This window comes from Diabrotica virgifera, chromosome 1 (genome assembly GCF_917563875.1).
Source record: "Diabrotica virgifera virgifera chromosome 1, PGI_DIABVI_V3a".
In the NCBI taxonomy this organism is placed as follows: domain Eukaryota; kingdom Metazoa; phylum Arthropoda; class Insecta; order Coleoptera; family Chrysomelidae; genus Diabrotica; species Diabrotica virgifera.
This window is the reverse complement of record NC_065443.1, coordinates 211,306,902-211,332,626: the sequence shown is the minus strand read 5'-3', so window position 1 is coordinate 211,332,626 and position 25,725 is coordinate 211,306,902. Positions and strand designations below refer to the sequence as shown.

At 31.3% G+C, this 25,725-nt stretch overlaps 1 protein-coding gene across 1 annotated transcript; it reads right to left on the bottom strand.

The window, feature by feature from the left end:
• Nucleotides 1-18,397: 18,397 nt before the first annotated feature.
• Nucleotides 18,398-22,096, bottom strand: LOC114346262 (uncharacterized). The gene is made up of 2 exons (XM_050662499.1): nucleotides 21,931-22,096; nucleotides 18,398-19,191 (listed from the first exon to the last, which is right to left on the bottom strand). Exons 1-2 carry the CDS (start codon nucleotides 22,094-22,096, stop codon nucleotides 18,398-18,400), a joined length of 960 nt encoding a protein of 319 aa, XP_050518456.1.
• Between the last annotated feature and the right edge of the window lie 3,629 nt (nucleotides 22,097-25,725).

Here is a 25,725-nt window from a genome sequence, read left to right as displayed (position 1 = left end):
TAAAACAATCATATTTTCTCCTGTACGACCTCAAGAGTTAAACTGTAGCACTTTTCTTGCATAAAATTTACCGCTCGTTCCCTTGGTGTGCGCAGAACTGCTCTACGCCCTACAGTTGGTTAGCAAAACGCTTTCGTTTAGAGACATATGAATGTAAAAAATCCTGAAAATTTAAAACAATCATATTTCTTCCTGTATGACCTCAAAAGTTAACCTGTAGCACTTTTCTTGCATAAAATTTACTGGCAATGCTACACTCTTTTTTTATTGATTTCCGCCCTTTGGTTCTCTTTGTCAAGTTTTTGGCCTAGATATATATATTCTTGGACTTGTTATATCTCATTGTCATTTATAGTTATACTTCTGGGGTTTTCTGTGTTTGAAGCATCGCTAGTTGCTTGAATAGCAGGACAGTATATCAGAATATCAGGATCGAGTCAATGATCCGGATTCAATCGGCAACATGTGATGTAACGGATATGAGGGGAGAGACGATCGATTCATTGTCCTGACGTCCCTGAGAAGCCGGCATGCCATATAAATAGAGTTTCAACAACCGTTGAGGGAGGTATGAAGGTAATCAGTGGCCAGTTAGGGAAAAGCTTGATGCGACCAATTTAACTCCAAAAGTAGTAACATAAGGCCCAAATTTAACCTTCGTCATAATCAGGCACGATTTCAGTTTGATCGAGAAGTCAAATGCGACCTTCTTCAATGGAATATAATTTTATTCTTTCAATAGAACCTAATGTGTTTACAGGAGACTCGTTATATTCTAGGATCTTTGTTGTTAGTGATGACCTTTTTTACAGTTTTAGAACAAATCTGAGAATTTCTGCAATTTCCAGCTGTAAATATTTTTTGTTTCTTATTTTAAAGATAGCATTATTGTGCTGGTGCCATTCCTCTAATGGTGGGTCCGCATTGGTAAAAATTTGCGTCGAACAAGCTGTTCGTCGTAAATATTTGCGTGCTCGAAGTAAATTGTGCTAGTGTGGACGTGTTCGTCGCATAAATCGGACGCAAGAATTTTCGACGCACACAACGCACACGCTCCATCGGTTATCGTTTTCGAGCGAAGATCAAATGATTGAGCACCGCTTCCTCACTGGTAAAAATTTGCGACGCAAATTCTTGCGAGGAACCATTAGTTCAATACGCATGAAAAATTTACCAATTTGGACGCGCCATAAGATTACGTTGGTTAAGATTAGGTTGATTTTATTAATTTTACATATTTAAACATTTAAACTGGAAAGAAGAAGTTTTAAGAAGAAGTAACATTTACGGATAACAATTGCATTATCTAAGATGTGCAGAGGATATAATATTAATAGCAAGCAGTACGGAATATTAGAAAAGCGAGCTATACCAGCGTAGGGCTTAAAATGAATCATAGTAAAACAGCGACTAGCTCAGTAGATAGTAAAACAGGCCACTGATTACTTATATTTATAACATCTTACAGACTTTTAGAAAGACAAAGGCAAGCTATCAAAAGCTAAATAAGTATGTATATTCAAATGGGAAATAAGCCACAATTTTACCTAAAAATGATTTTATTTTAACGTTTCGACGCCCAAGTCGGGTGTCGTTGTCAAAATACAAAATAATATTAAATAAACAAAAATGTGGTTGCTTAGTAAAAAATTCTTCTAATAATTTATTTAATCTGACTCATTTATATCGGCAATTCTTAAATAAATACTCAATACATAAACAACGACACCCGACTTGGGCGTCGAAACGTTAAAATAAAATCATTTTTAGGTAAAATTGTGGCTTATTTCCCATTTGAATATACTTGATTATAAAAATGCCACAAGAAAATAGCTTCAGAACAACACTAAATAAGTATAGAACTAAATAATAATATATGACATCAGATATGAAAATGAAAGATGGAGTAATGTAGTCGTATAGTGCAGACCTTGAATAAACAGAAAAGGATAAGGAAAACCATGTATGCGAGGTGCATAAAGATCGGTACACATATGCGAGCCGAACTCTTTGCGAACGCTATATTCGTATAGTTTGTACGGCGCGGCGGGCCGAACAGCTTGCGAGCTGTTCGTTCGTCGCTCATCTCGAACTACGACCTGTCGGTTTTGGGGCGAACACAGAGAATATTCACAATTCAATTACGACGGCGCGCGCCGTACGCAGCGATATTGTCTGTACGTGTCGTCGCATCGAGATTGTGTGAATGACGTGTTCCTTCTTGACTTGAAAGAGATAATATGAAAAACGCAATGTAATTTATTTATTAAGCGCAACAGGCCTTGTAGGCCTATGGCTAAAATGTTTACATTTCTGATTACATAAATAATATACTAAATAACTTAATATAACTTACATAACTTATAAAACTTATAAATTTTATTTAATTACACTTCAGTCTTTTTATACACTCCTTCACAACCTCTCTCCATCTCCTTCTGTCCAATGCTAGTTGTTTCCATCTCTCAACGTTACTTTTCTTCAAGTCTTCATACACACTGTCCTTCCATCTTTTCCTTGGCCTAGCCTTTCCTCCTCTTTTGTATTGGTCTTCGTGAAAGTACCATTTTTGGCATTCGTTTACTTCCCATTCTCTCGATGTGCCCCAAGTATCATTCTCTGTGCTTTGATCGTCGTCGTGATCGTTGGCTCTTGATATAGTTCTTCCAATTCTTTATTGGTTCTTCTTCTCCACTGACCTTCTATTTTCACACCTCCATATATTGCGCTTTGCATTTTTCTCTCCCATCTTTCTAAAAGGTCTGTTTCTGACTTTTTGAGCACCCATGTTTCGCATGCGTATGTTACTGTAGGTCTGATAACAGTCTTATAAATTCTTATTTTTGTTTTTCTTGATACGTATTTGGATTTCAATAATGTGCGTAATGCTCCATATTTTTTATTTCTTTTGGCTATTCTTGCCTTTATCTCCCCTTCTTCATGACCATTTTCATCTATTTTGGCTCCCAGGTAAATAATTTCTTTGGCTCTTTTGAACGAGTATGTTTTTTCTCCATCTATTTGTACTATGATGTTATTCTCTTTTTCTTTTTGGATCTCTCCCATTATCATATACTTTGTCTTCTCTTCATTTATTTTAAGTCCGAATTTTTTGGCTTCTGTTATTATGTTTTTCATTAACTTTTGTAGTTCTTTTTTGCTTGTTGCTAATAGCGTCAGATCATCTGCAAATGCTATGCATTGGTGGCCGTTTTTAAATATCGTTTCTTGCATGTTTATTCTGCTTTTCCTGATTATTCCTTCCAATGTTAGATTGAATGCCGTTGTTGATAGTGGGTCTGCTTGTCGTAATCCTTCCTTGGTTTCAAACTTTTTGGATGTATACCCTTTCCAAGCTATTTCGTTTGTTGTGTTTTACATCGTCATCTTTACCATCCTGACAATTTTACTTGGTATCCCCAATTCTTTCATCAGTTCGTACATCTGCTCTCTGTTTACTGTGTCGTAAGCCTGCTTAAAGTCTATGAACAAAGCATATAGTACTGTTTTATGTTCGTAACAGGTAGTCTGTATTTCTTTTAAGGCAAATATTTGGTCAGTCGTTGATCTGTTGTTTCTAAAACCTGCCTGGTATTCTCCCAGTATTTTTTCCGAATATTGACTTAGCCTTTTTCTTATACTTTGTGCCAAGATTTTGTAAACTATTTCTAATAGTGCGATGCCTCTGTAGTTTTCGCATAGCATTCTATCACCTTTTTTATGTATAGGGCATATCCTTGCTATGGTCCACTCTTCTGGCATTTTTTCTACTTCCCATATTCTTTTTATCAGGTCATATATCTCTTTCTGTAGTCTTTTCCCTCCTGATTTTATCATTTCGGCCGATATTTCTGTTATTCCTGGGCTTTTGTTATTTTTCAAGCTCCTTATTTCGTTCTTTATTTCTTGTTCTGTGGGTATTTCTATTTCTATCTGATCATCTTCAATTTCATGGTTTGTTTCATTTTGTACTTCGCTTTTATTTAGCAGTTCTGTGAAATAGTTTTGCCAGTTTCCCATTATTTTTTCCGGCTCATTTAGCAACATCCCTTTTTCATCTCTCATATATGGGTTGTTTTTTTGATATCCTCTTTCCATTTTTTTTGCTTCCTGGTAGAATGATTTTTTTTTCTTTTTTTTGAAATTTTTCTTCTATTTCTTTCAGTTTGTTCTCGTTGTATTTTCTCTTTTTGCTTCTACATTTTCTTTTCATGATTTTTCTCAATTCTCTGTATTCTTCTCTAGTGCTTTCTTCGTCATTTGTGAGATTTTTGAGTCTTACCTTTCTTATTGCTTCTGCTACTTCTTGACATTCTTCATCATACCAATCTTTTGTTTTGTGTTTTCTTTTGGTTTTCGCTAGGATTGCTTTACTTGTGTTCAATATTGCTTCTTTTATATTTTCCCATTGTTTGTCTGGGTTTGACGTTTCTTGTTCCCTGATTAGTCTGTTGGTTATTCCCTGTTCATACTTCTTCTGTGTGTTGTTATCTTTTAGTAGTCCTATGTTGAATTGTTTTCCAATTTTTTCTTTTGTTTTATTGTTTTTCTTTATGTTATGCTCGATTTTGTATTCTGCTCTCACCAAGTAGTTGTCTGCTCTATTACAGTCCGCTCCTCTCATGCTCTTTACATTTATTACATTGTTTGCATGTTTCTTCTCTATTAAAATATGGTCTATCTGATTTACTGTCTTTTTATCAGGGGAAATTCACGTTCCTATATATATATATATATATATATATATATATATATATATATATATATATATATATATCTTTTCGACGTAATTGTGTGCTTCTTATCACCATTTGCCTTTCTGTTGCAAAGCCTATTATTCTTTGGCCATTATCGTTCGACACCTCATGCTTACTATATTTCCCTATTATTGCTCGTATATATTCTCTCTTCCGACTTTGGCGTTGCAGTCTCCCATTATTATTTTGATGTCAAACCCTGGTAATTTATCATATTCTCTTTCCAATTGTTCGTAGAATTCATCTTTTTCTTCTTCGGTGGCATCTTCAATCGGTGCGTGTACATTTATTATACTTATGTTTCGTTTGTCCCCTTTTAATCTTATTGTGCATAATCTATCTGATATTGGTTGGAATGCCATTACTCTTTCCTTCCATTTTCGCTGTATTATAAAACCTGTTCCTAACCTTCTGGTTTCTCCCCCGCTTTTAAAAAATACCACGTCTTCTATTTCTACTATTTCTGTTTCCAATTGTTTTGTCTCTTGTAAAGCTATTATTTCTACATTATATCTTTTAATTTCTCTAATGTAAACGCAATGTAATCAATACCCAAATTATAAATTAAATGAATCATTTATATAAACTTTGCACAAGTGTTGGTTTGTCGCTTTAACGTTGGTTCGTGTACCCGGTTTAAGACCTCAAAAATTCCATATATGCTCAAATATATTTGAGCAATGTGCTAAAAATCTCAACATAGTCACAACTTATGTTATTTCTTTTAGTTGGTTAATCTGAATGGATTTCTGATTCTTTTAGATGTAGTTTATCTTCAGATGTCGTTTATTTTCGAATTATTCTATAATGTCGTTGGATATATCAATGGCACAATATTTGTTGCAAAATCATTGATTATTACCTATTCAGAAATTTAGCTTATTTTTAAATAATAATTTTAATATGCTAATAAATTTAATATTCCCAAAATATTATATTTTTCATATCTACCGTTCATGTATTTATTCATAACAATATTTTTTCATATTAGTCTATTCTATTACTTTATGAAATCACCTTGTAAACATTAAAATTTACTTCTCAGAAATGTTTATTTGCTATTAACTCATTTCTAAGTATACTACTTTTTCTGTGACTAAACTACTAAAATTCAAAAAGAAAAAGTGTAGTGCAAAAACTTATCCCATATTTTGAATTACCGGTACAAAACTTAATTATTTAGTTGTTCGCGCTTTTAACGTGGTACAAGTGTATTGTTTTACTATTTTGAAGTTGGTATTACTAATACATATTACGTTTTTCGTTATTGAAGTAAATTAAAGTTAAAGATGGAAAGTCATTCAGAAGCTGATGATATTGAGCGCACAGAAGATCTACACGCTGCAGATTATGAAGGAACTTCTAGTTATGACTCCGGTGAGTTATCTTAGTTTTCTTGACTATACTCAAAAATTTGAGTTTTGAATTATGAATAATTCCCAACATAAAATTATTGTAAGAAGATAACCCGATAATTTTTTCAATTTCTCATTCGCCGTTCAATCCTTTCGGATTATAGCTTACGCTTTCCTGTATTATCCTATTCTTAGGTGGTTAGTCCTCTTTCTTTCTGTTTTGGTTACAATATATTATGTGGTTTTAGTCTGTGATCTTTGGCTTCTTTAACTGTTACGATATTATTTTGCAGCAGAATTTTCCAAACGGATTTTTGACCTATATTCTGTAATATGATGCTTAGGCCATCGTGAGACAGATTGGATTTACCGTACTGACAACTCATTATGAAAGGTAGTTTTTTTTTTCTTAGACTTTGGTCATAGAACCATAAGGACCACATTTGACATTTGATTCACGAACTTACTGGAACAAGTTCTTGTAGTCTTATAGTACCGTGAACATTGGCGAAGTTGCTTAAGGCCAGACGTATATATCTTTCGCAACATAACAGAGCTCGCCAGTGAAGTTGTACAGGTTTATGTCTGTCTACTGTCCAGTTCTATATATTTCGTAGCCAAGTTTGTTTGCGACCTATCCCTCTTTTGCTATCAAACTTCCCTTGGATAAGTAGTTGAGGAATTTCATATCTTTTTCCTCTCAAGATGTAACCCAGGTATCCAATTTTTCGTACCTTGATCAAGTGGATCAATTCTCTTTGCTCTTCTTATAACTCCTTGTTTCCTATCTTACATAGGGTAGATTTTCTAATTCCCAAATATTAAGAATCATGTTGGGATGATCAATTAATTACCTTGTGAAGTTCGGCGAATTTCCACATTTCGGCCAAAATATCTTCACCACCAGATATGTTGTCTTTTATGCCACGTATATTAAACTCAAGATGTTTTCAAAAATATCGGTAGGACCAAATTACCATTCGATAAATAGACCAGGGCCCATCTGTAAAAATATTAGTACATTTGGACGTTGAGAGGTGACTCAAATTTTTTTGCAGAAATTGCTTGAAAATAAATCAAATAATAATATTTGAGTTATCCTCCCTCTCAAAAAGGTCCGGAACATTGTTTAAATAATCAAAATGTCAAAAAATTAAGGAAAAATTCGATTTTTTTCTTGGTTTTTTGATTATAACTTTAAAAGTATTCATTTTCGAGAAAAGTTGTACTAACATAAAAGTTGCGTAATTAAATTTTCCTACAATATAGAATTGGTTAAAAATTTAAAAAATAGTCACCCTTGTTGCAAAATAGCAATAATTGTGAAAAAAACACAAAAACAAGTATTCGTATTTTACGTTTTTCAACCATTTATGCTACACTTATGACCTTCATATTTCATCCTGAAAAACTTTATGATACAGTAAAACATTACTGTAAATTTCATTATGATCAGTTCAATAGATTTTGCAAAATAAATTTTGCAATCCGGCTTTCGTAAAAAAAATTCATTTTTTCAAAATGTTACAGGACTAAAAATAAAGCAGATAGCAAGTTGAAAAATTTTTTGCGTATAGAAGTGTACTGTACCTTTCATTTGCAATTTTGAAAATTAAAATCGATTAACACCACGGCGTCAGGAATTTTTTTAAATAAACATTAATTATTGGTGCTACGCGCAGGACAGCGGATAGTTTGCTCTGATTGGGCATTCCAATGACCTTTGATAATGATTAATACATTTTAATTTTTATTACATTTCGATATAAATAAATAAATTTGTTTATTGCAAAATAAAAACACCTACTCTATCCTTTGAAATAACACTTTTATTAGCAAAAACTTTCTTTGTTCATATATTTTAACTTAAATAATAAAAGTTTATTATTTTTAAACATATGCAATTGTTTAAACAATATTTCACAAACAATAATAAAATTAGTTTGATTTTTGTGGAATTAAAATATTAAAATACAACAAACTATAGAGTAAGAAAATAATATATTATATAAAGATTGGAAGAAATTTTGGTGGAAATCAACTTGTGTGAATCGAACACCGCTGTCCTGCGCCTAGCACCAAAAATTATTGTTTATTTCAAAAATTTTCTGACTCCGTGATAATTAATCGATTTTAATTTTGAAAATTGCAAATGAAAGGTACAGTAAACTTCTATAATCAAAAAAAAATTCAACTTGCTATCTGCTTTATTTTCAGTCCTGTAACATTTTGAAAAAATGAATTTTTTTGGCGAAAGCTGGATTGCAAAATTTATTTTGCAAAATCTATTAAACCGATCTTATAGAAATTTACAGTATTGTTTTACTGTATCATAAAGTTTTTCTGGGTGAAATATGAAGGTCCTAAGTGTAGCATAAATGGTTGAAAAACGTAAAATGCGAATACTTGTTTTTGTATGGTTTTTTCGCAATTATTGCTATTTTGCAACTAGGGTGACTATTTTTTAAATTTTTAACCAATTCTATATTGTAGGAAATTTAATTACGCAACTTTTATGTTTGTACAACTTTTCTCAAAAATGAATACTTTTAAAGTTATAATCAAAAAACGAAGAAAAAAATCGAATTTTTCCTTAATATTTTGACATTTTGATTATTTAAACAATGTTCCGGACCTTTTTGAGAGGGAAGATAACTCAAATATTATTATTTGATTTATTTTCAAGCACGTTCTGCAAAAAAATTTGAGTCACCTCTCAACGTCCATCTCAAAACAGATGCACCCTGGACTAAAAGGGCTGTCTTTTTAACAATAAATAATTCTTTTAAAAATTTTAAACACGTAATAAATATGTTACAAAGGAATACGCATTAGGTGGACATTTTTTACCCACCCTTGGGCGTTTAATTGTTAACTGTTACGATAGTATTTTGCAGCAGAATTTTCCAAACGGATTGTTGACCTATATTCTGTAATATGATGCTTAGGCCATCGTGAGACAGATTGGTTTTACCGTACTGACAACTCATTATGAAAGGTAGTTTTTTTTTTCTTAGACTTTGGTCATAGAACCATAAGGACCATATGATTTCATCTAAAGTGGGTAGAGAACAATCAGAAGGAAATATACATATATATTTACTAGGATAGAAGTCTAGTCTTTCGTTAGGGATTTCAGATTAAGTGATGGAAATAATCTCGAAAAGCTTCAGCACATGATTGGTCATTAAGGTTTAAATTAAATCAAGTTCTCAAATATATTCAGTTGGAGGTTTAAATTTGCTAAGTTGATGGGATAGTATAATAAGGTTTTATTAAGATATAAGATATAAGATATTATCTTGATACTACGTGATCTTATACTGTCGCCTGTGTTATTTTAAGTTTTTGTCTTATTTACCTATTTTCGTGTCAATTCACTTATAATATTATAGTTCAGGTGTGTTCAGGTTCTGGTATTTTATAGCAGGTGCCATATCAGAAAACGTTTATGCATTATGAACAATTTAATTAGATAATAATAATAAACATTTTCTGTTCAGGTTTATTACTTTCTACTTTTATACATTCTACAAAGGTTCACAAAAGTAATCAAAGTTTTATTTGCATTTTTTCTCCATTTATATTTTCCATTAAAATGTACTGCTATTATACCGGATCTGACAAAAGTGAAATTAAGAAACAAACAACAAATGGTGTAAAAATAATATTTTTTGCATCATAATTTCATAGGAAAAGTTTCAATAGTTAAGTTGCATAGAATAAAAAATTGTAAAAATTTTTATACCTTTAAATAATAATTCAATCTAATCTAGAGATAACTGAACTCATTTCAGCGTTTTTTTGTGAGTTATTAAGAAAACCACAAAAATCAAGTACCTATTATTATACTTATCAACAGTTCCACTACCAAAACAGAAGCCATTACCAATTGATCATCAACTGATTTTCCGTAAAAAATAGTCAATTAATGACAAATACTTCCGATTTTTAAATTGAAACATCAGTAAGAATAAGTTTATTACCATCTGGTTTTTCCAGAAAATATTTTAAAAAATAAACTTAAAATAATGGTAAATAATTTAAATACAGGTTATTTTCTTAGAAATGTATATTTTGCTTTTAATCGCTTAATAATTATTTAATCGCTTAATAATTCAATAATGTTATTCATTATAGTCCAAGTAATGAAGCTTGATATAGGACAAAACCTCGCAATTTTTACAGAATGGATCGATTTGCTTGAAAATTTGAGAATAAGTAGTGGATAGTCCAAGGATCAAAATCTATATGATGCCGAAAGGCGCTTTTACCATGGGGGTGGTTGCCACCCCATCTCGGGGGTGGAAATTTTATACTATATTTTGACTGCAAAAGTTGATAAAAACATTAATTCTAAGCAAAAAATGTTTTATACATTTTTTTTATAAAATTAATAGTTTTCGATTTATTCGGTATTGAAAGTGTTAGTTTTATATCGAAAAAATCAATGTTTTTCGATATAGGCTCATTTACGATTCACTAAATTTTTGCCGTAGAAAAAAATTTTTCAAACCAGCTTCTTAAAAATTAGATGACCTACAATTTCATATTTAAATATTTTTTCGTATCTCTGATGCTAATCTTTCTATTCTGAAGAAAATGGCATTTTTTTACCAAACTACAAAAATTCGTTATTCGCTTTTAACTCCAGTTTTATAAAAACTAATCATTCTAAGCCAGTCAAACTTCAAGAAAATATTAATAATACATAAACAAAGAAGAATAAATCAAGTATCATTCCGCTATCATACTTTAAAACCATCTTGGGGCTGGGAATATTTTAACCATGTAATTCGATGGAAAAAGTGATTGTAAGAGAAAAATGTTTTTTACATTTTCTTCGTAAAACTAATATTTTCGAGTTATTCGCGCTTGAAAATAACAGTTTTTCGACGAAAAAATCGACTTTTTTAGAGGGTTTTTTGAGAATACCTCGAAAAATATGCATTTAATCAAAAAAACTGTAGATATCAAAATTGTATCTTTTAGTAACACAAACCAAATTCTTTTCCAATAATATCATTAAGACCAATACAAATCGAGATACGGCATGTTCAAGGTTAGTTTTTTTCGTCAAGCAAAATTTGAAATATTCAAAGCCAAATAATGGGAAAAATTTGTATTTTTCGAGGAAAACTTTAATAATCTTTTTTCAAGTATACAATTAGACCTTTTAAAAAAAATAATATAGTTATTTTCCTAACAAGTGCAGAAAGTCATACTTTTCCGCACGCGATTGCAGTTTGCCGAACGACGCGAAGCGGGACTTCGGCAAGCAGTCAAGTGCGGAAAAGAGACTTTCTGCAAGAGTTAGGAACAATATTTTTTCTACGAGTCTTTAAAAAATGACCAAATCTTAATCAATTAATTTAATTAATATGAAAACACATACACAAATTAATTCTTTGACAAGGTTGTCAAAACCAAACTTTCAATATAATTAGTTAGCATGACGACGATCTTGGTTTCCATGACGATGATTCAAAACGACTGTTATTGTCTACCCATTCGACTTTCGAATATTATGTCAAAATAATTTTATTTCATCGAATTTTCGCGTTAATTTCATTAAAACAGGAACACAATAAGATACATTTGAAATAAAATACTAAATAGTATCTAAATATTAGTTTATTGCATGTATTATAATTATTTTAAGGCCATATTAAAATATCTAAACGCGTGCGTAAAAGTAAAACGCGTGCGGAAAAGTAAAACGCGTGCGGAAAAGTAAGACTTTCTAAACTAAAACGCGTGCGCGAAAGTAGACATTTTTGCACGCTCGTAGAAAAAAGTTTCTAGCATGAAAATTAAGCTACCTTCCTAAGCTAAATAAAACTACCTTCCTAATTCAAAATTGGTCTTCACCTTTCTGTAGTTCCTTTTATATTTATATTATATCAATACACTCAAGGAGTTTGACCTATTTAAAATGCCTAATTTTGGAAAAATTGGAGTTTAAAGAAAAACTGATTTTTTGCAATTTGGTATTTTTCACCTTTTACTTCAAAATATCTCCGAAAATACTGAAGATACGAAATAAATTATAAATTACTAAATTGTAGCTTTTTTAATGACTAAAATTACCCTGTGCATAGATTTTCATTACAGTGAATAATTAGCCAGATATAGCTGTTTAAAACCTCTATTTACCAGCAAACACCCCCTTACTCGAGCCCTTTAAACCCGCCCCAATTAAAAACTAAGGGATCTTACGGAATTTAATTTACATAGTCTTATAGCTCATTAAAAATCCTACAAAATCATTTTTGAAGAAACTTTTATCGCCAAAAATATATAGAATATTTTTCGAGGTATTCTCAAAAAACCCTCTAAAAAAGTCGATTTTTTCGTCGAAAAACTGTTATTTTCAAGCGCGAATAACTCGAAAAATATTAGTTTTACGAAGAAAATGTAAAAAAAATTTTCTTAGAATCACTCCTTTCATCGAATTACATGGTTAAAATGTAATACAAAATTCCCACCCCCGTGATGGGGTGGCAACCACCCCCAAGGTTTTAGCGTATGATAGCGGCATGATATAGAAAATGATCCTTGGACTATTCCCTACCTTCTGTGAAAATTTTAAGTAAATCTATGCTGGACGAAAAAATTGCGAGCCAAAATGCTTCATTTCCTCAATCGACTATTGGGGCCGACTGACCGGCTCTGTCTCGTCATACAGCTGACCGACTATAATAACTTTTATTTATATTTAATTTAGAATGTGCGTACTGATTTTCAGCCTTAGTAAATGGATTTAATTACCTTCGTAGGAAAGCAACTTTGATACCCTCTCAGTAACCCCTGTTCTACGTTTCGCTTGACCGACCGCAGTATGTTTCTCTACACAATCACAGTAATCAACTGTGAAAAATCTAGCTTTAGTAAATTCAAAGAGATTTTTCAGCGCTGCCTCTTTAGTCCTGTCGCCAGGGGGGGTACAACGGCCTCGTTAATTCAGATGGACTTACCCAAATTTTTTTTATGTATTTTGACCCGTAGAACACGAATTTTTTGGGTAACAGTTGATCCGGATGTCGATAAGATTGTTATAGACCAAGAACTTGAGGAATCAAATAACAGCGATTTTTGGCAAAACAAAACAATATTTTGTATTTTTTGGGTCATTTTAAGCAAAAAATATTTCTACAAGTTTTTTAGTAGGATGCACAGTTTTCGAGATAAACGCGGTTGAACTTTCAAAAAATCGAAAAACTGCAATTTTTAAACCCGAATAACTTTTGATTAAAAAATAAAATAGCAATTCTGCTTAGCGCCTTTGAAAGTTCAAGTCAAATTATGTCGGTTTTGATTATTTGCATTGCTAAAAATTTATTGTGTTATTGCTAAACAAAGCTACAAACAACTAGTGCGTGAGTGATGTTTCTATGATTTCTCATTTAAAATCGAACGAGTAGGTAGAATAGGTACTAGTGCAATCAAGACTATTTCTACGTTACATGCGTTAAAACGCATGTAAAAGCACGGGAAACCCTACGTGTTTATAGCTTTGTTAAACAATAAAAAAATAAATTTTTACCAATGCAAATAATCAAAACCGATATAATTTGACTTAAACTTTCAAATGCGGTAAGCAGACTTGCTATTTTATTTTTTAATCAAAAGTTATTCGGGTTCAAAAATTGCAATTTTTCGATTTTTTTAAAGTTCAACCGCGTTTATCTCGAAAACTGTGCATCCTACGAAAAAACTTGTAGAAATATTTTTTACTTAAAATGGCCCAAAAAATACAAAATATTGTTTTGTTTTGCCAAAAATCGCTGTTATTTGATTCCTCAAGTTCTTGGTCTATAACAATCTTATCGACATCCGGATCAACTGTTACCCAAAAAATTCGTGTTCTACGGGTCAAAATACATAAAAAAAACTTGAGTAAGTCCATCTGAATTAACGAGGCCGTTGTACCCCCCCTGGCGACAGGACTACTTGGTCTAAAAGACTCGCGGACTCAACTGTATTTATACTCCACATAAACATAATATTCAAGTGATAATATAGCTACAGATTCCAAGGAAGCGTATATTGTATATATGTGATAGCCTAGGCAAATTATTTGTTGTTGCAAAAAATAGCGTTTTTTTTTAGTCTGAGACTTTTCTGTGATTCTAAGCCCTTTGATTCGTAATCAATCATTTTAAATTTGCTGCGATTACTTATACACATATTAATATATTATAACTATAGCCTAATAAAATAAAAAAAGTCAAAATATAAATTCGTACAGGTTAAAACAAATTTTATATCAAAGTTTAGGTGGGTACAAAAGATATTTTTAAGAAAGTATCCAAATCATACAAGGGGATCATTGTTTAAATAATTAAAAAGGGGTCATTTTTGCAAAAAAAAATACTTTTTTAACTGCTGAGGTAATTCACTTATTAATGAAGGTCTATGGGATTTTTTTTCTGCAAATTTGAAGGGTAAATATTTCACATAAGACTTACGGAATTAAATTTGACCCCATATTTATTTAAATAATTGTATATAAATCTTTAAAAACAAATTTGCAAAAAATTATTTTTAGCGTTTTAAATAGGCAATATAAAATATCTTACTTTACAGATTAAGTTGCACTATATTACCAGTATAAAGCAAAAAAAAAATTGGTCGAAAATATTTAATATTTTTTGAGATATTGAATTTGTTTATTAAATGTTACTATATTTTCAATTGCAAAAACGCGGTTGTTCCCAAAGAAATATTCACCTGCTCAAGACCTCATTATTTTCGTTTTTATGTATATTTTCGATAAATGTATTGATAAATTCAAATTTCAATTAAACTTCCCCCTAAAATGGCATTTGAAAATTATTCAAATTTGTTTATAATTTGTTTTTTTAATAACGTCGCGGGGATTACGTATTTTGATATGCCGTTTCGATAATTGGATTCCTGGGAATTTTTTACTAATTAACAAAATTTTTTGTCGTTTTTTCTTCTTCTTTTTTTTTTCTTGGATTTACATTACTACGGGCCCTTTTAGGGTTAAATTTTATTTAGAATAAATGGAAAGAATGTCGAATCTCTCAGTTGTAGATTCTAGACCTAAAAATATTAAGATTTAACTAAAATCTCTTAAATAAAATGTGGCTACTTACTGAATTACAGGGTGTTTTATTTAAAAATTTAAAAATTATTGTTACCAAGTACTTTAAAACTATTTGACGTATCCTTATCATATTTGGCAGAAAGTGTGGCTATTATACACCCTACTAAATTGTGATTAATAAACGTTTCTATCTAGTGCCAGAGGCGTACGACAGGGGATAATGGATGATTGAACCTTCCCAAATTCTACGCCACTGCGTGAATTACTATTTTAGCGAAATTTTTCGATTCTCCAATACTTTGTATGTAAACTACTTTATTAGTATCGATAAAGTCATCAGTTTGAGAGATATTGGAAGTTTAAAATGAATGAATGAATGAATCAAAGTAACTATGCCGTTTCATTTTTAACGTCCAATATCTCGAAAACTAATGACTTAATCGTTACCAGTAAAGAGTATATTATTTACGTAGAAAGTATTGGAGAATCTAAAAATTTTACTAAAATAGTAATTCCCTCAGTGGCGTAAAATTTGGGAAGGGTCAACCATTAACTATCCCCTGTCGTACGCCTCTGGCACTAGCTAGAAACGTTTATTAATCACAATTTAGTAGGGTGTATAGTATCCACACTGTCTGCCAAGTATTATGAGGATACGTCAAATAGTTTGAAAGTATTTGGTAAAAATAATTTTTAAATTTTTAAATAAAACACCCTGTAACTCAGTAAGTATCCACATTTTATTTAAGTGATTTTAGACCAATCTTAATATTTTTAGGTCTAGAATCTACAAATTAGAAATTCGACATTCTTAATGAAACTTAACCCTAAAAGGGCCCGTAGTAATATAACTCAAAGAAAAAAAAAGAAGAGGAAAAAAAGACAAAAAAATTTGTTAATTAGTGAAAAATTCCCAGGAATCCAATTATCGAAACGGCATTTCAAAATATTTAATTCCCGCGACGTTATTAAAAAAACAAATTATAAACAAATTTGAATTATTTTCAAATGCCATTTTAGGGGGAAGTTTAATTGAAATTTGAATTTATCAATACATTTATCGAAAATATACATAAAAATAAAAATAATAAGCTTTAATACAGGTGAATATTTCTTTGGCAACAACCGCGTTTTTACAATTGAAAATAGAGTAACATTTAATAAACAAATTTAATATCTCAAAAAATATTAAATATTTTTTGACCCATTTTTTTTTAGTTAATACTGATAACATAGCGCAACTTTTGCTGTAAAATAAGATATTTTATAGTGCTTATTTATAACGCCAAAAATAATTTTTTGCAAATTTATTTTTAATGTTTTATATATAATTATTTAAATAAATATGGGGTCAAATTTAATTTAGTAAGTCTTATGTTAAAGATTTACCCTTCAGCTTTGCAGAAAATAATCCTATAGAGCTTCATTAATATTAAAATGACCTCAGCAGTTAAAAAAGTAATTTTTTTGAAAAATGACCCCTTTTTAATTATTTAAACAATGATCCCCTTGTATGATTTGGATACTTTCTTGAAAATATCTTTTGTACCCACCTAAACTTTGATATAAAATTTGTTTCAACTTGTACGAATTTACATTTTGATTTACATGTAGTGTAATTTTATTTTACTAGACTACTATTGCGTTAATTGATTTGGTGGCACTCCAAACTTATTTATTTGTCCTAAGCGAGACTCTTTTTATACTAATTCCTGATTAGCTATACAGTGATGAGTGTGCTAATAACCAGCAAAATAACGGAAAAGATAGAAAACATAATACGTTGTGAAATAAAAAGAGATGAAACTAGTAGAGATGTGGGAAATTATCAATAGAAACCTATAAATGTACAACATATTGATAGTTTCCCACCTTTAAACGTATCAGAGTCAAACTGTCACAATAAAATTCTCCTGTCACAGTGGCAGTTACCAAACTCCTCCGATACGTCTAAAGGTGGTAGACTATCAATTTGATATAAGATATGAAGCTATATGATAGATGTAAATTTATAGGTTTCTATTGATAATGTTCCACCTCTACTAGTTCCATCTCTTTTTATTTCACAACGTATTATGTTTTCCGTAAGAACTAGCTTTATCTCACACACAACTTAATATCGCAGGTCCGAAAAAAAATGACGTAACTGCAAATTTTGTCAATTTCTATTTATTGCATCATTAACTTCTAAAATACTGTGTACAGATGATACAAAAGCACCAGTGGTGTCATGGTCACCAATTTTTCTTTACAAAACCTAAATTCTCTATTTATTTTTTTTTCTTTTCTTAACCAGTGCCGGAACGGCGCGGCGTTCCCGCACCATGACACCACTGAAAAGCACAGAACTGTAATTATGTGCTGAGCCACTATAGGGTAGTTGCGTCGTTATTGAATTACACACCATTTTAGACTTTTTTTCAGATGAATAATGACGCAACTGTAAATGGGGTTAAAAATGAGGGGACTAAATTAAGATAATGAAATTCGGACCAATAGGGATGAAAATAAAAGCCATCGCTGTAAGAAAAAACGGTATACTAAATATTTAAAAATAGTTTTTTTGTACAAAAAAATTGTAAGATCAAGAATGGCGCAACTGTAGATATGGTTGAAAATGGGGGGATTAAATTAAGATAATGAAATTCGAACCAATACTGCCCTGTTAAGCATAAGAGTCGTATCTCCATATTTAAATATTTTGAGAAAATAAGGAAAAACCTCTTGTCTTTCTGCCATCCTAAGTACTAATATGATTTAAATTGTAATAACCTTAATGTATACATTTTTTAACGTAGAATTTAAATACAAACTTGTTTTTTACAATCTAAGAGTTTAAAACATGTTTTTGTTAGTTACGACAAATTTGCCTAACAATCATCAACTAAAATAGTAATGATGATTAGTTTAACAAATCGTAAGTGACCATCTCTATAGAAAAACTACACTTACCAAAGGTTAAAATGTATATTATAACTTCAATTTTTTCATATAAATGTTTTACAAAAAAATATATTTAATGCTCATGAGACGCTGAGCTGTAACTTACTAGTAAACTATACTGTTTAACTTAACGTTTTACATAACTAAAAAACAACTAAAAAACATTATTATAATTTGTATTTGTAACTAAAACGAAAACTCTAACTTATATCCAATAAATACAGAGCAATATTATGTCAACTGAAATTTTGATTATGATTAGTAATTTATTCATCTTCAGTTACAGGATTTTCGGATACCGGCAAATCATTCCAAAAATTCATTCTGGCAATGGGAATAATTCCACGAAGTCGGTTTATAAGAGTGTCCTTCCTATTTTGACTTATGCCGCGATAGTCGATCTTGCTTTTAGGCTTTTCCAAACCATTCTTTTGGTGCTTTGCTACTAAAAAATTCAATACTATAGCCTCTTGTGCATTAAATGTGCATTTGTACGACAATGACTGATATCCTCTTTCAAAATCAACCTGCACCATATTGTTTAAATATGGCCGAGGATTTATTCTGCTTAATTTATACTGAGAACTTTTGTCTTCCCAGTTGAAAAAATTGTTAATTTTCATTTCAATTAATTTCACTTTGGACGAGTTAGCTTTTTGAACAGCATCTTTATAATCTTCGAAATCAAACACCTTTTTCATTTGCTTTAGGGACTTTTCTACCTGGTGGTGAAATGAGTCTGCCGACATAAATGTATGTCCCGGTTCAAAAAATTTTAGAGATAAAGATTTTAAAGCGACGTCAGAAGAATTTACCAGATACACACAGAAACTAAAGAAAGCCCAGTTTTTATTTTGGGCTGCACAGTTGTCCAACCACAAAATAATATTTTCCACGTCTCTGTTATCCAGAAAAAAAGCATAGAAGGCACTAATAATGTCTTCTTTGGATCGTCCCGATATAGCTTCATGCCAAACTACTGCTGTGGGGAATTGCTTGTGTTTTCTTCCTATTGGAACAATACTTTCATTAAATGCTATAATACGAGGTACGAAACCTCCTTAAACATTTCGCACCGCGGCAGCATAATGACCTAAAAAAATATTACTTTGGGAGAAGAAAACAATATAATGTGACTAGGGCTGTCACGACTAATATTAAGAAACATGTTATCGAAACGTCGCGTCAGGAAGAAATTCCAATTTCCTGTAACTAGCATCGGAGATGGTAGTTGCAGTAAATTGGAATTTACTGCAACTTCTAAAGTAGCCGCCAGCCGCCCATAAGCCCAAAAAATATGTTAAACATTATAATATTTTCTTACCTTCTGAAGATCTGCTGAACATGCCAATGGAGCATGTTCAATTTGGGATTATCCGCTTCTGCATCAATTTGATATTGGTGTCGAGCTGAGTTTGCCTTTTCAATATGTTTATTCCATGAATCACACTCGGCGCAATCATTTTCAATATTTTCGGGATCATGGTTGGTGTTATTTTTATGGTTTTTGAATGCTGCACAAGAAAAGCACTCTTCATATCCAAGTGCAGCGAATGAAATGTTCATTTTACTGACGACTTCCCTATATAAATAATAGGAAAAATTAATTGTTGAATGTTTCTCCTTGAAGTCTTTGTACATAATCACTATGGTGATATCACTTGGAAGGTATCTCCTATTTGGAGCGTGCTCCCTCCGGTAGTGTGAAATTGTAGGCTTGAACGACTCTATATGCTCTCTGATTATAGAGCGATCTATCTTTTTCGAGGAACTAGCGGTACCTCTTTGGGATTTTTTTGCCTTTAACTGAGATGTAGTAGTGGAAGAGAATGCACTTCTGATAATTCGATCATTGTTTGGCAAATATCCAAGGGTGGCCAAGAAATAGCTATTTGTATAACAAGGGAGGAAAGTGCTACTTTTCCTCCCGAGAATGAAGTTTATTGCCCGACGCGTAGCGGAGGGCAGTAATCATTCAAGGGAGGAAAAGGCACTTTACTCCCATGTTATACATATGGTTTTTCCACCTTCCTCAAATAACAAGTAATTTTTTCATTTTTACTTAATTTATTTATGTAACTAACCAACAAAATTTATTAGAATTAAAACTAGCAAGTAGGTAATATATAACTGTCAACTGTCAAATATAAGTCAAATTATTAATGTAAACATTGTTAAATCAGAATAACAATTTACTGTTTTTTACCATTCTGCAAAATACAGTGTTTTTAAATAAACGTTAAAATGTATAGATACTTACGTAATAGAAAATCGATATTGTACGGGGCGTCAATAAGTTATATTTTATGAATGAAATACCATGACATCACTTTTACTTTTCCTCCCTAGGGAGGAAAAATATTTTCCTCCCTAGGGAGGAAAAGTACAACTTTGCTCCCTACAATCAGGTCCGGAAAAGTATACTTTCGGTAGAGGTAGGTGGAAATAGCTATTTGTATAACAAGGGAGGAAAGTGCTACTTTTCCTCCCGAGAATGAAGTTTACTGCCCGACGCGTAGCGGAGGGCAGTAATCATTCAAGGGAGGAAAAGGCACTTTACTCCCATGTTATACATATGGTTTTTCCACCTTCCTCAAATAACAAGTCATCTTTTCATTTTTACCTAATTTATTTATGTAACTAACCAACAAAATTTATTAGAACTAAAACTAACAAGTAGGTACAATATAACTGTCAACTGTCAAAAATATAAGTCAAATTATTAATGTAAACATTGTTAAATCAGAATAACAATTTACTGTTTTTTACCATTCTGCAAAATACAGTGTTTTTAAATAAACGTTAAAATGTATAGATACTTACGTAATAGAAAATAGATATTGTACAGGGCGTCAATAAGTTATATTTCATGAATGAAATACCATGACGTCACTTTTACTTTTCCTCCCTAGGGAGGAAAAATATTTTCCTCCCTAGGGAGGAAAAGTACATCTTTGCTCCCTACAATCAGGTCCGGAAAAGTATACTTTCGGTAGAGGTAGGTGGAAATAGCTATTTGTATAACAAGGGAGGAAAGTGCTACTTTTCCTCCCGAGAATGAAGTTTACTGCCCGACGCGTAGCGGAGGGCAGTAATCATTCAAGGGAGGAAAAGGCACTTTACTCCCATGTTATACATATGGTTTTTCCACCTTCCTCAAATAACAAGTCATTTTTTCATTTTTACTTAATTTATTTATGTAACTAACCAACAAAACTTATTAGAACTAAAACTAACAAGTACGTACAATATAACTGTCAACTGTCAAATATAAGTCAAATTAATAATGTAAACATTGTTAAATCAAAATAACAATTTACTGTTTTTTACCATTCTGCAAAATACAGAGTGTTTTATAAATAAACGTTAAAATGTATAGAAACTTACGTAATAGAAAATAGATATTGTACAGGGCGTCAATAAGTTACATTTCATGAATGAAATACCATGACGTCACTTTTACTTTTCCTCCCTAGGGAGGAAAAATATTTTCCTCCCTAGGGAGGAAAAGTACAACTTTGCTCCCTACAATCAGGTCCGGAAAAGTATACTTTCGGTAGAGGTAGGTGGAAAAATATTTTACATACTTCCTGTATTTTACCGTTATCACCTTTGAGCCTATAGGTAAAACTCATTGACCGTCTTGAATTTAAAGATACTTTTCTTTTCGCATTTTTCTTTTCCGTCATATTTAACACAAAAGTTTTTTGCTCTAAATTCGTTAATTGCCAAAAACTTAAATGTATATTTGCACGTTGTGCTTCTGAAATTTTTTTAGTACAGCATTTTTTGCACTTGCTTTCACATGGATCTTTCAGTAAAAACTTATTTTTCTTGTCTTCTAATTTTTGTTTTTTTCTACTCTGTAAAGACATACTAAATCTTCTTCGTTTACGTAGCTGTCCAGATTTTGTATATAAACTGGCTTTTCGATTTTCGGATTGCTCAATTGCAGCATCAATCATGTTATCGACAATTTCGGTAACCAAGTCGATAACATTATACTGGTTATTGTTATTTGAATTTGTATTTATAGTGTTTTCAGGACAAATAACTATGTTTTGTTGGATAATAATCGAAGGACGTCTAGGTTTTTTGTTAAGCGGGTTTTAGCATTTTTTTCTTTAAATTCCTTTAATTTACTGACCAGTTCTTTATTCTGCTTTGCTAACTGCAATATTCGCATAGATCTGCTATTAGAATTAGCAGCTATTGCCCTAAAAAAGGCTAGTTTATCAAACGAAAAGGCTACGAGTAAAAAAATAATTTCCAAGAAAATAATCAAGTATATTCAAATGGGAAATAAGCCACAATTTTACCTAAAAAGGATTTTATTAACGTTTCGACTTATTTAAAATTGTGGCTTATTTCCCATTTGAATATACTTGATTATAAAAATGCCACAAGAAAATAGCTTCAGAACAACACCAAGAAAATAAGTGTTGGTATAGATCAAAATATATTCAAAATGGTTTTTCTAGTTATAAAGTGTCTGACATTAAATAATTGGTCTCTAAATAATATGTTAGAACATAGATCATAAGTATGGTAGCTACTAATTTACGTCAAAAAAATGTTCATACTGTGGTATTAGTTTTTGTTTTACATTGTAATTACAGTTAAAAAAAACTTATATCTTTTTGAAATGAAACCCCGTATCTCCATAAATTGCCAATTTACATAAGAAAATCATTAAACACAGTAGTAATTATAATAACTCCAAATATTCTAATATACACAAAGCTTTAAAGAGTTTTTAGCTTCTTTTGTAACATTTACAATTTTGGAGTTACGAGGTATTCGCATAAGGCCGACGAAAGGACTAGCTATTTGGAATAACAATAAATTTACAATTTACTCACCTTCTTTTAAAGTCCTCCAAAGTCTGGGTATCACTTTAACACTATAAGGATAACGTTTATTTATTTCTAAAAGAACAATACCCACTGTCCCAACAGAAGCAACAAATGGCAAACAAATAGATTTTTTAGGTTATGTCAAGCGTCAAAATACTAGATTGCCCGCCAAAGCCGGTGTTAAATCAATTTGACGTATCTACTTCATTGTTAAGTAAATATGTCGCATGTACGCTGTGTTAGGTTTATTTGTCGTTAGTCCAGAAAGCCACTGCGCATCCGCTAGGAAAAATATTCTAATTCGGATTTTTTGCACAATCTTACTCAAAAAAGGCTCCTTTTAACAAATTTGCATGTTGCCAGGACCAAAAGGTGGTCAAAAATTTTTTAAACGTTTTTTTTTTGTTTTTTTCCTAAAATTATTTTTTTTGCATGGAAAAAGTTTTTTTAGGTTTTTTGGATCATTTCAAACAGAAAAGGTCTTTAGTGACTTTTCTCTGAAAATGATAGTTTTTGACATATAAGCGATTAAAAATTGAAAAAAATGCGAAATCGGCCATTTTTAACCCTCAAAAACTATGTGAAAAACTAAAAATTTGAATGTTGCCAAGGTAACTAATATTCTTTAAACATCGATTAATGAAATCCCGAAGAGTTTTTTACAATACAATATTCAAAACTCCTTTGTTTTTTAATTGCTAATCAAGCGTGCGCGACACTATTTTTCACCGACATGCGACAGTATGGTGCAAATAAAAGGAATAAATTCGTTATTTCGTAAACCGGCGACTATAAGGAAAAATCCCGAAACAGGTCGATTTTTATTTATAAGTTATGCTATTGTGGCATATATGGTATACTAGTGACGTCATCCGTGTGGGCGTGATGACGTAATCGATGATTTTTTAAAAGAGAATAAGGGTCGTGTGGTAGCTCATTTGAAAGGTTCTTCAATTCTCTATTCAGTAATGTAAACATTTACATAATTATTTATACAGGGTGTCCTTCTACTTCTCTTTTTGTCAAATAATTTAATTTAATAATCTTTTTTGGACACCCTGTATAAATAATTATGTAAATGTTTATATTACTGAATACACAATTGAAGAACCTTTCAAATGAGTTAGCACACGATCCCTATTCTCATTTAAAAAAATCATCGATTACGTCATCACGTGCAGATGGATGACGTCACTAGTATATCATATATGCCACAATATCATAACTTAAAAATAAAAATCGACCTGTTTCGGGATTTTTCCTTAAAGTCGCCGGTTTACGAAATAACGAATTTATTCCTTTCATTTGCACAATACTGTCGGTGGAAAATAGGGACGCGCACGCTTGATTAGAAATTAAAAAACAAAGGAGTTTTGAATATTGTATTGCAAAAAACTCTTCGGGATTTCATCAATCGATGTTAAAAGAATATCTAGCTACCTTGGTAACTTTCAAATTTTTAGTTTTTCACATAGTTTTTGACGGTTAAAAATGGCCGATTTCGCATTTTTTCAATTTTTAATCGCTTATATGTCAAAAACTATCATTTTTAGAGAAAAGTCACTAAAGACCTTTTCTGTTTGGAATGATCCAAAAAACCTAAAAAAAACTTTTTTCCAAGCAAAAAAAAATAATTTTAGGAAAAAAACAAAAAAAAACGTTTAAAAAATTTTTGACCACCTTTTGGTCCTGGCAACATGCAAATTTGTTAAAAGGAGCCTTTTTTGAGTAAGATTATGCAAAAAATCCTAATTAGAATATTTTTCCTAGCGGATGCGCAGTGGCTTTCTGGACTACGTATTTAAACTGCAAATACGACATATATACCTAAAAATATGCAGTTTGGACAATTTTGCTTAACAAAGTGAGCATAATTTCAGATACGACAAACAAATAATATGGTTTAATTGGCCAGTAATGAATGTTTTACGACATTTTGATCTAACAAATAGATGTAAAACTTTAATATGATGTGAAATACCAGAAAATTTCAAAATTACCAAAAAGTGCAGATACGACTCTTATGCTTAACAGGGCAGAATAGGTATGAAACTAAAAGCCATCATTGTAAGAATAAGCGCCATACCGAAACTCCGGACGGTGACTCTTTATTTAATCACTATTTTAAATGTTTAAAAAATTTTAGATGAACAATGACGCAACTGTAGATATGGTTGAAAATGGGGGGATTAAATTGAGATAATGAGATTGGAACCAATAGTGATAAATATAAAAGCCATCATTGTAAGAATAAACGCCATACCGATGCTCCTGGACGATTACTCCTCATTTAATCCCTATTTTAAATATTTAAAAATCGTTTTTTCTTCAAAATACCTTCAAAATATATCATGAAAATTCTCATAGAAAACGAAGTCCCGCCAGAAGAATCCCATCGGAAGTTTTTTCGCAATCCTTTGTTGAATTGTATTAGAGATTTTTGTAGGTCCGATAAACAAAATTTAACGTTAACTGAATAAGTGAGAAGAAGAGCCCAAATTTAAAGACAGATGAGCGAACAATAATGAACAAGACTATATTCGATTCCTTTTTGTAAAATTTAAGATAAATTCATGTTGTTTTATAATCTAAATTTAACCTGAAAATCTCCTGAAAAATTTGGCTTTTTGCAGTTACGGCATTCTTCTTCCGTACCGGCGATATGTTTTCCATCTTTTCCGTTATTTTGCCAGTTATTCGCCCACTCATCACCGTATACAGCTCTGTTCTTTATTATT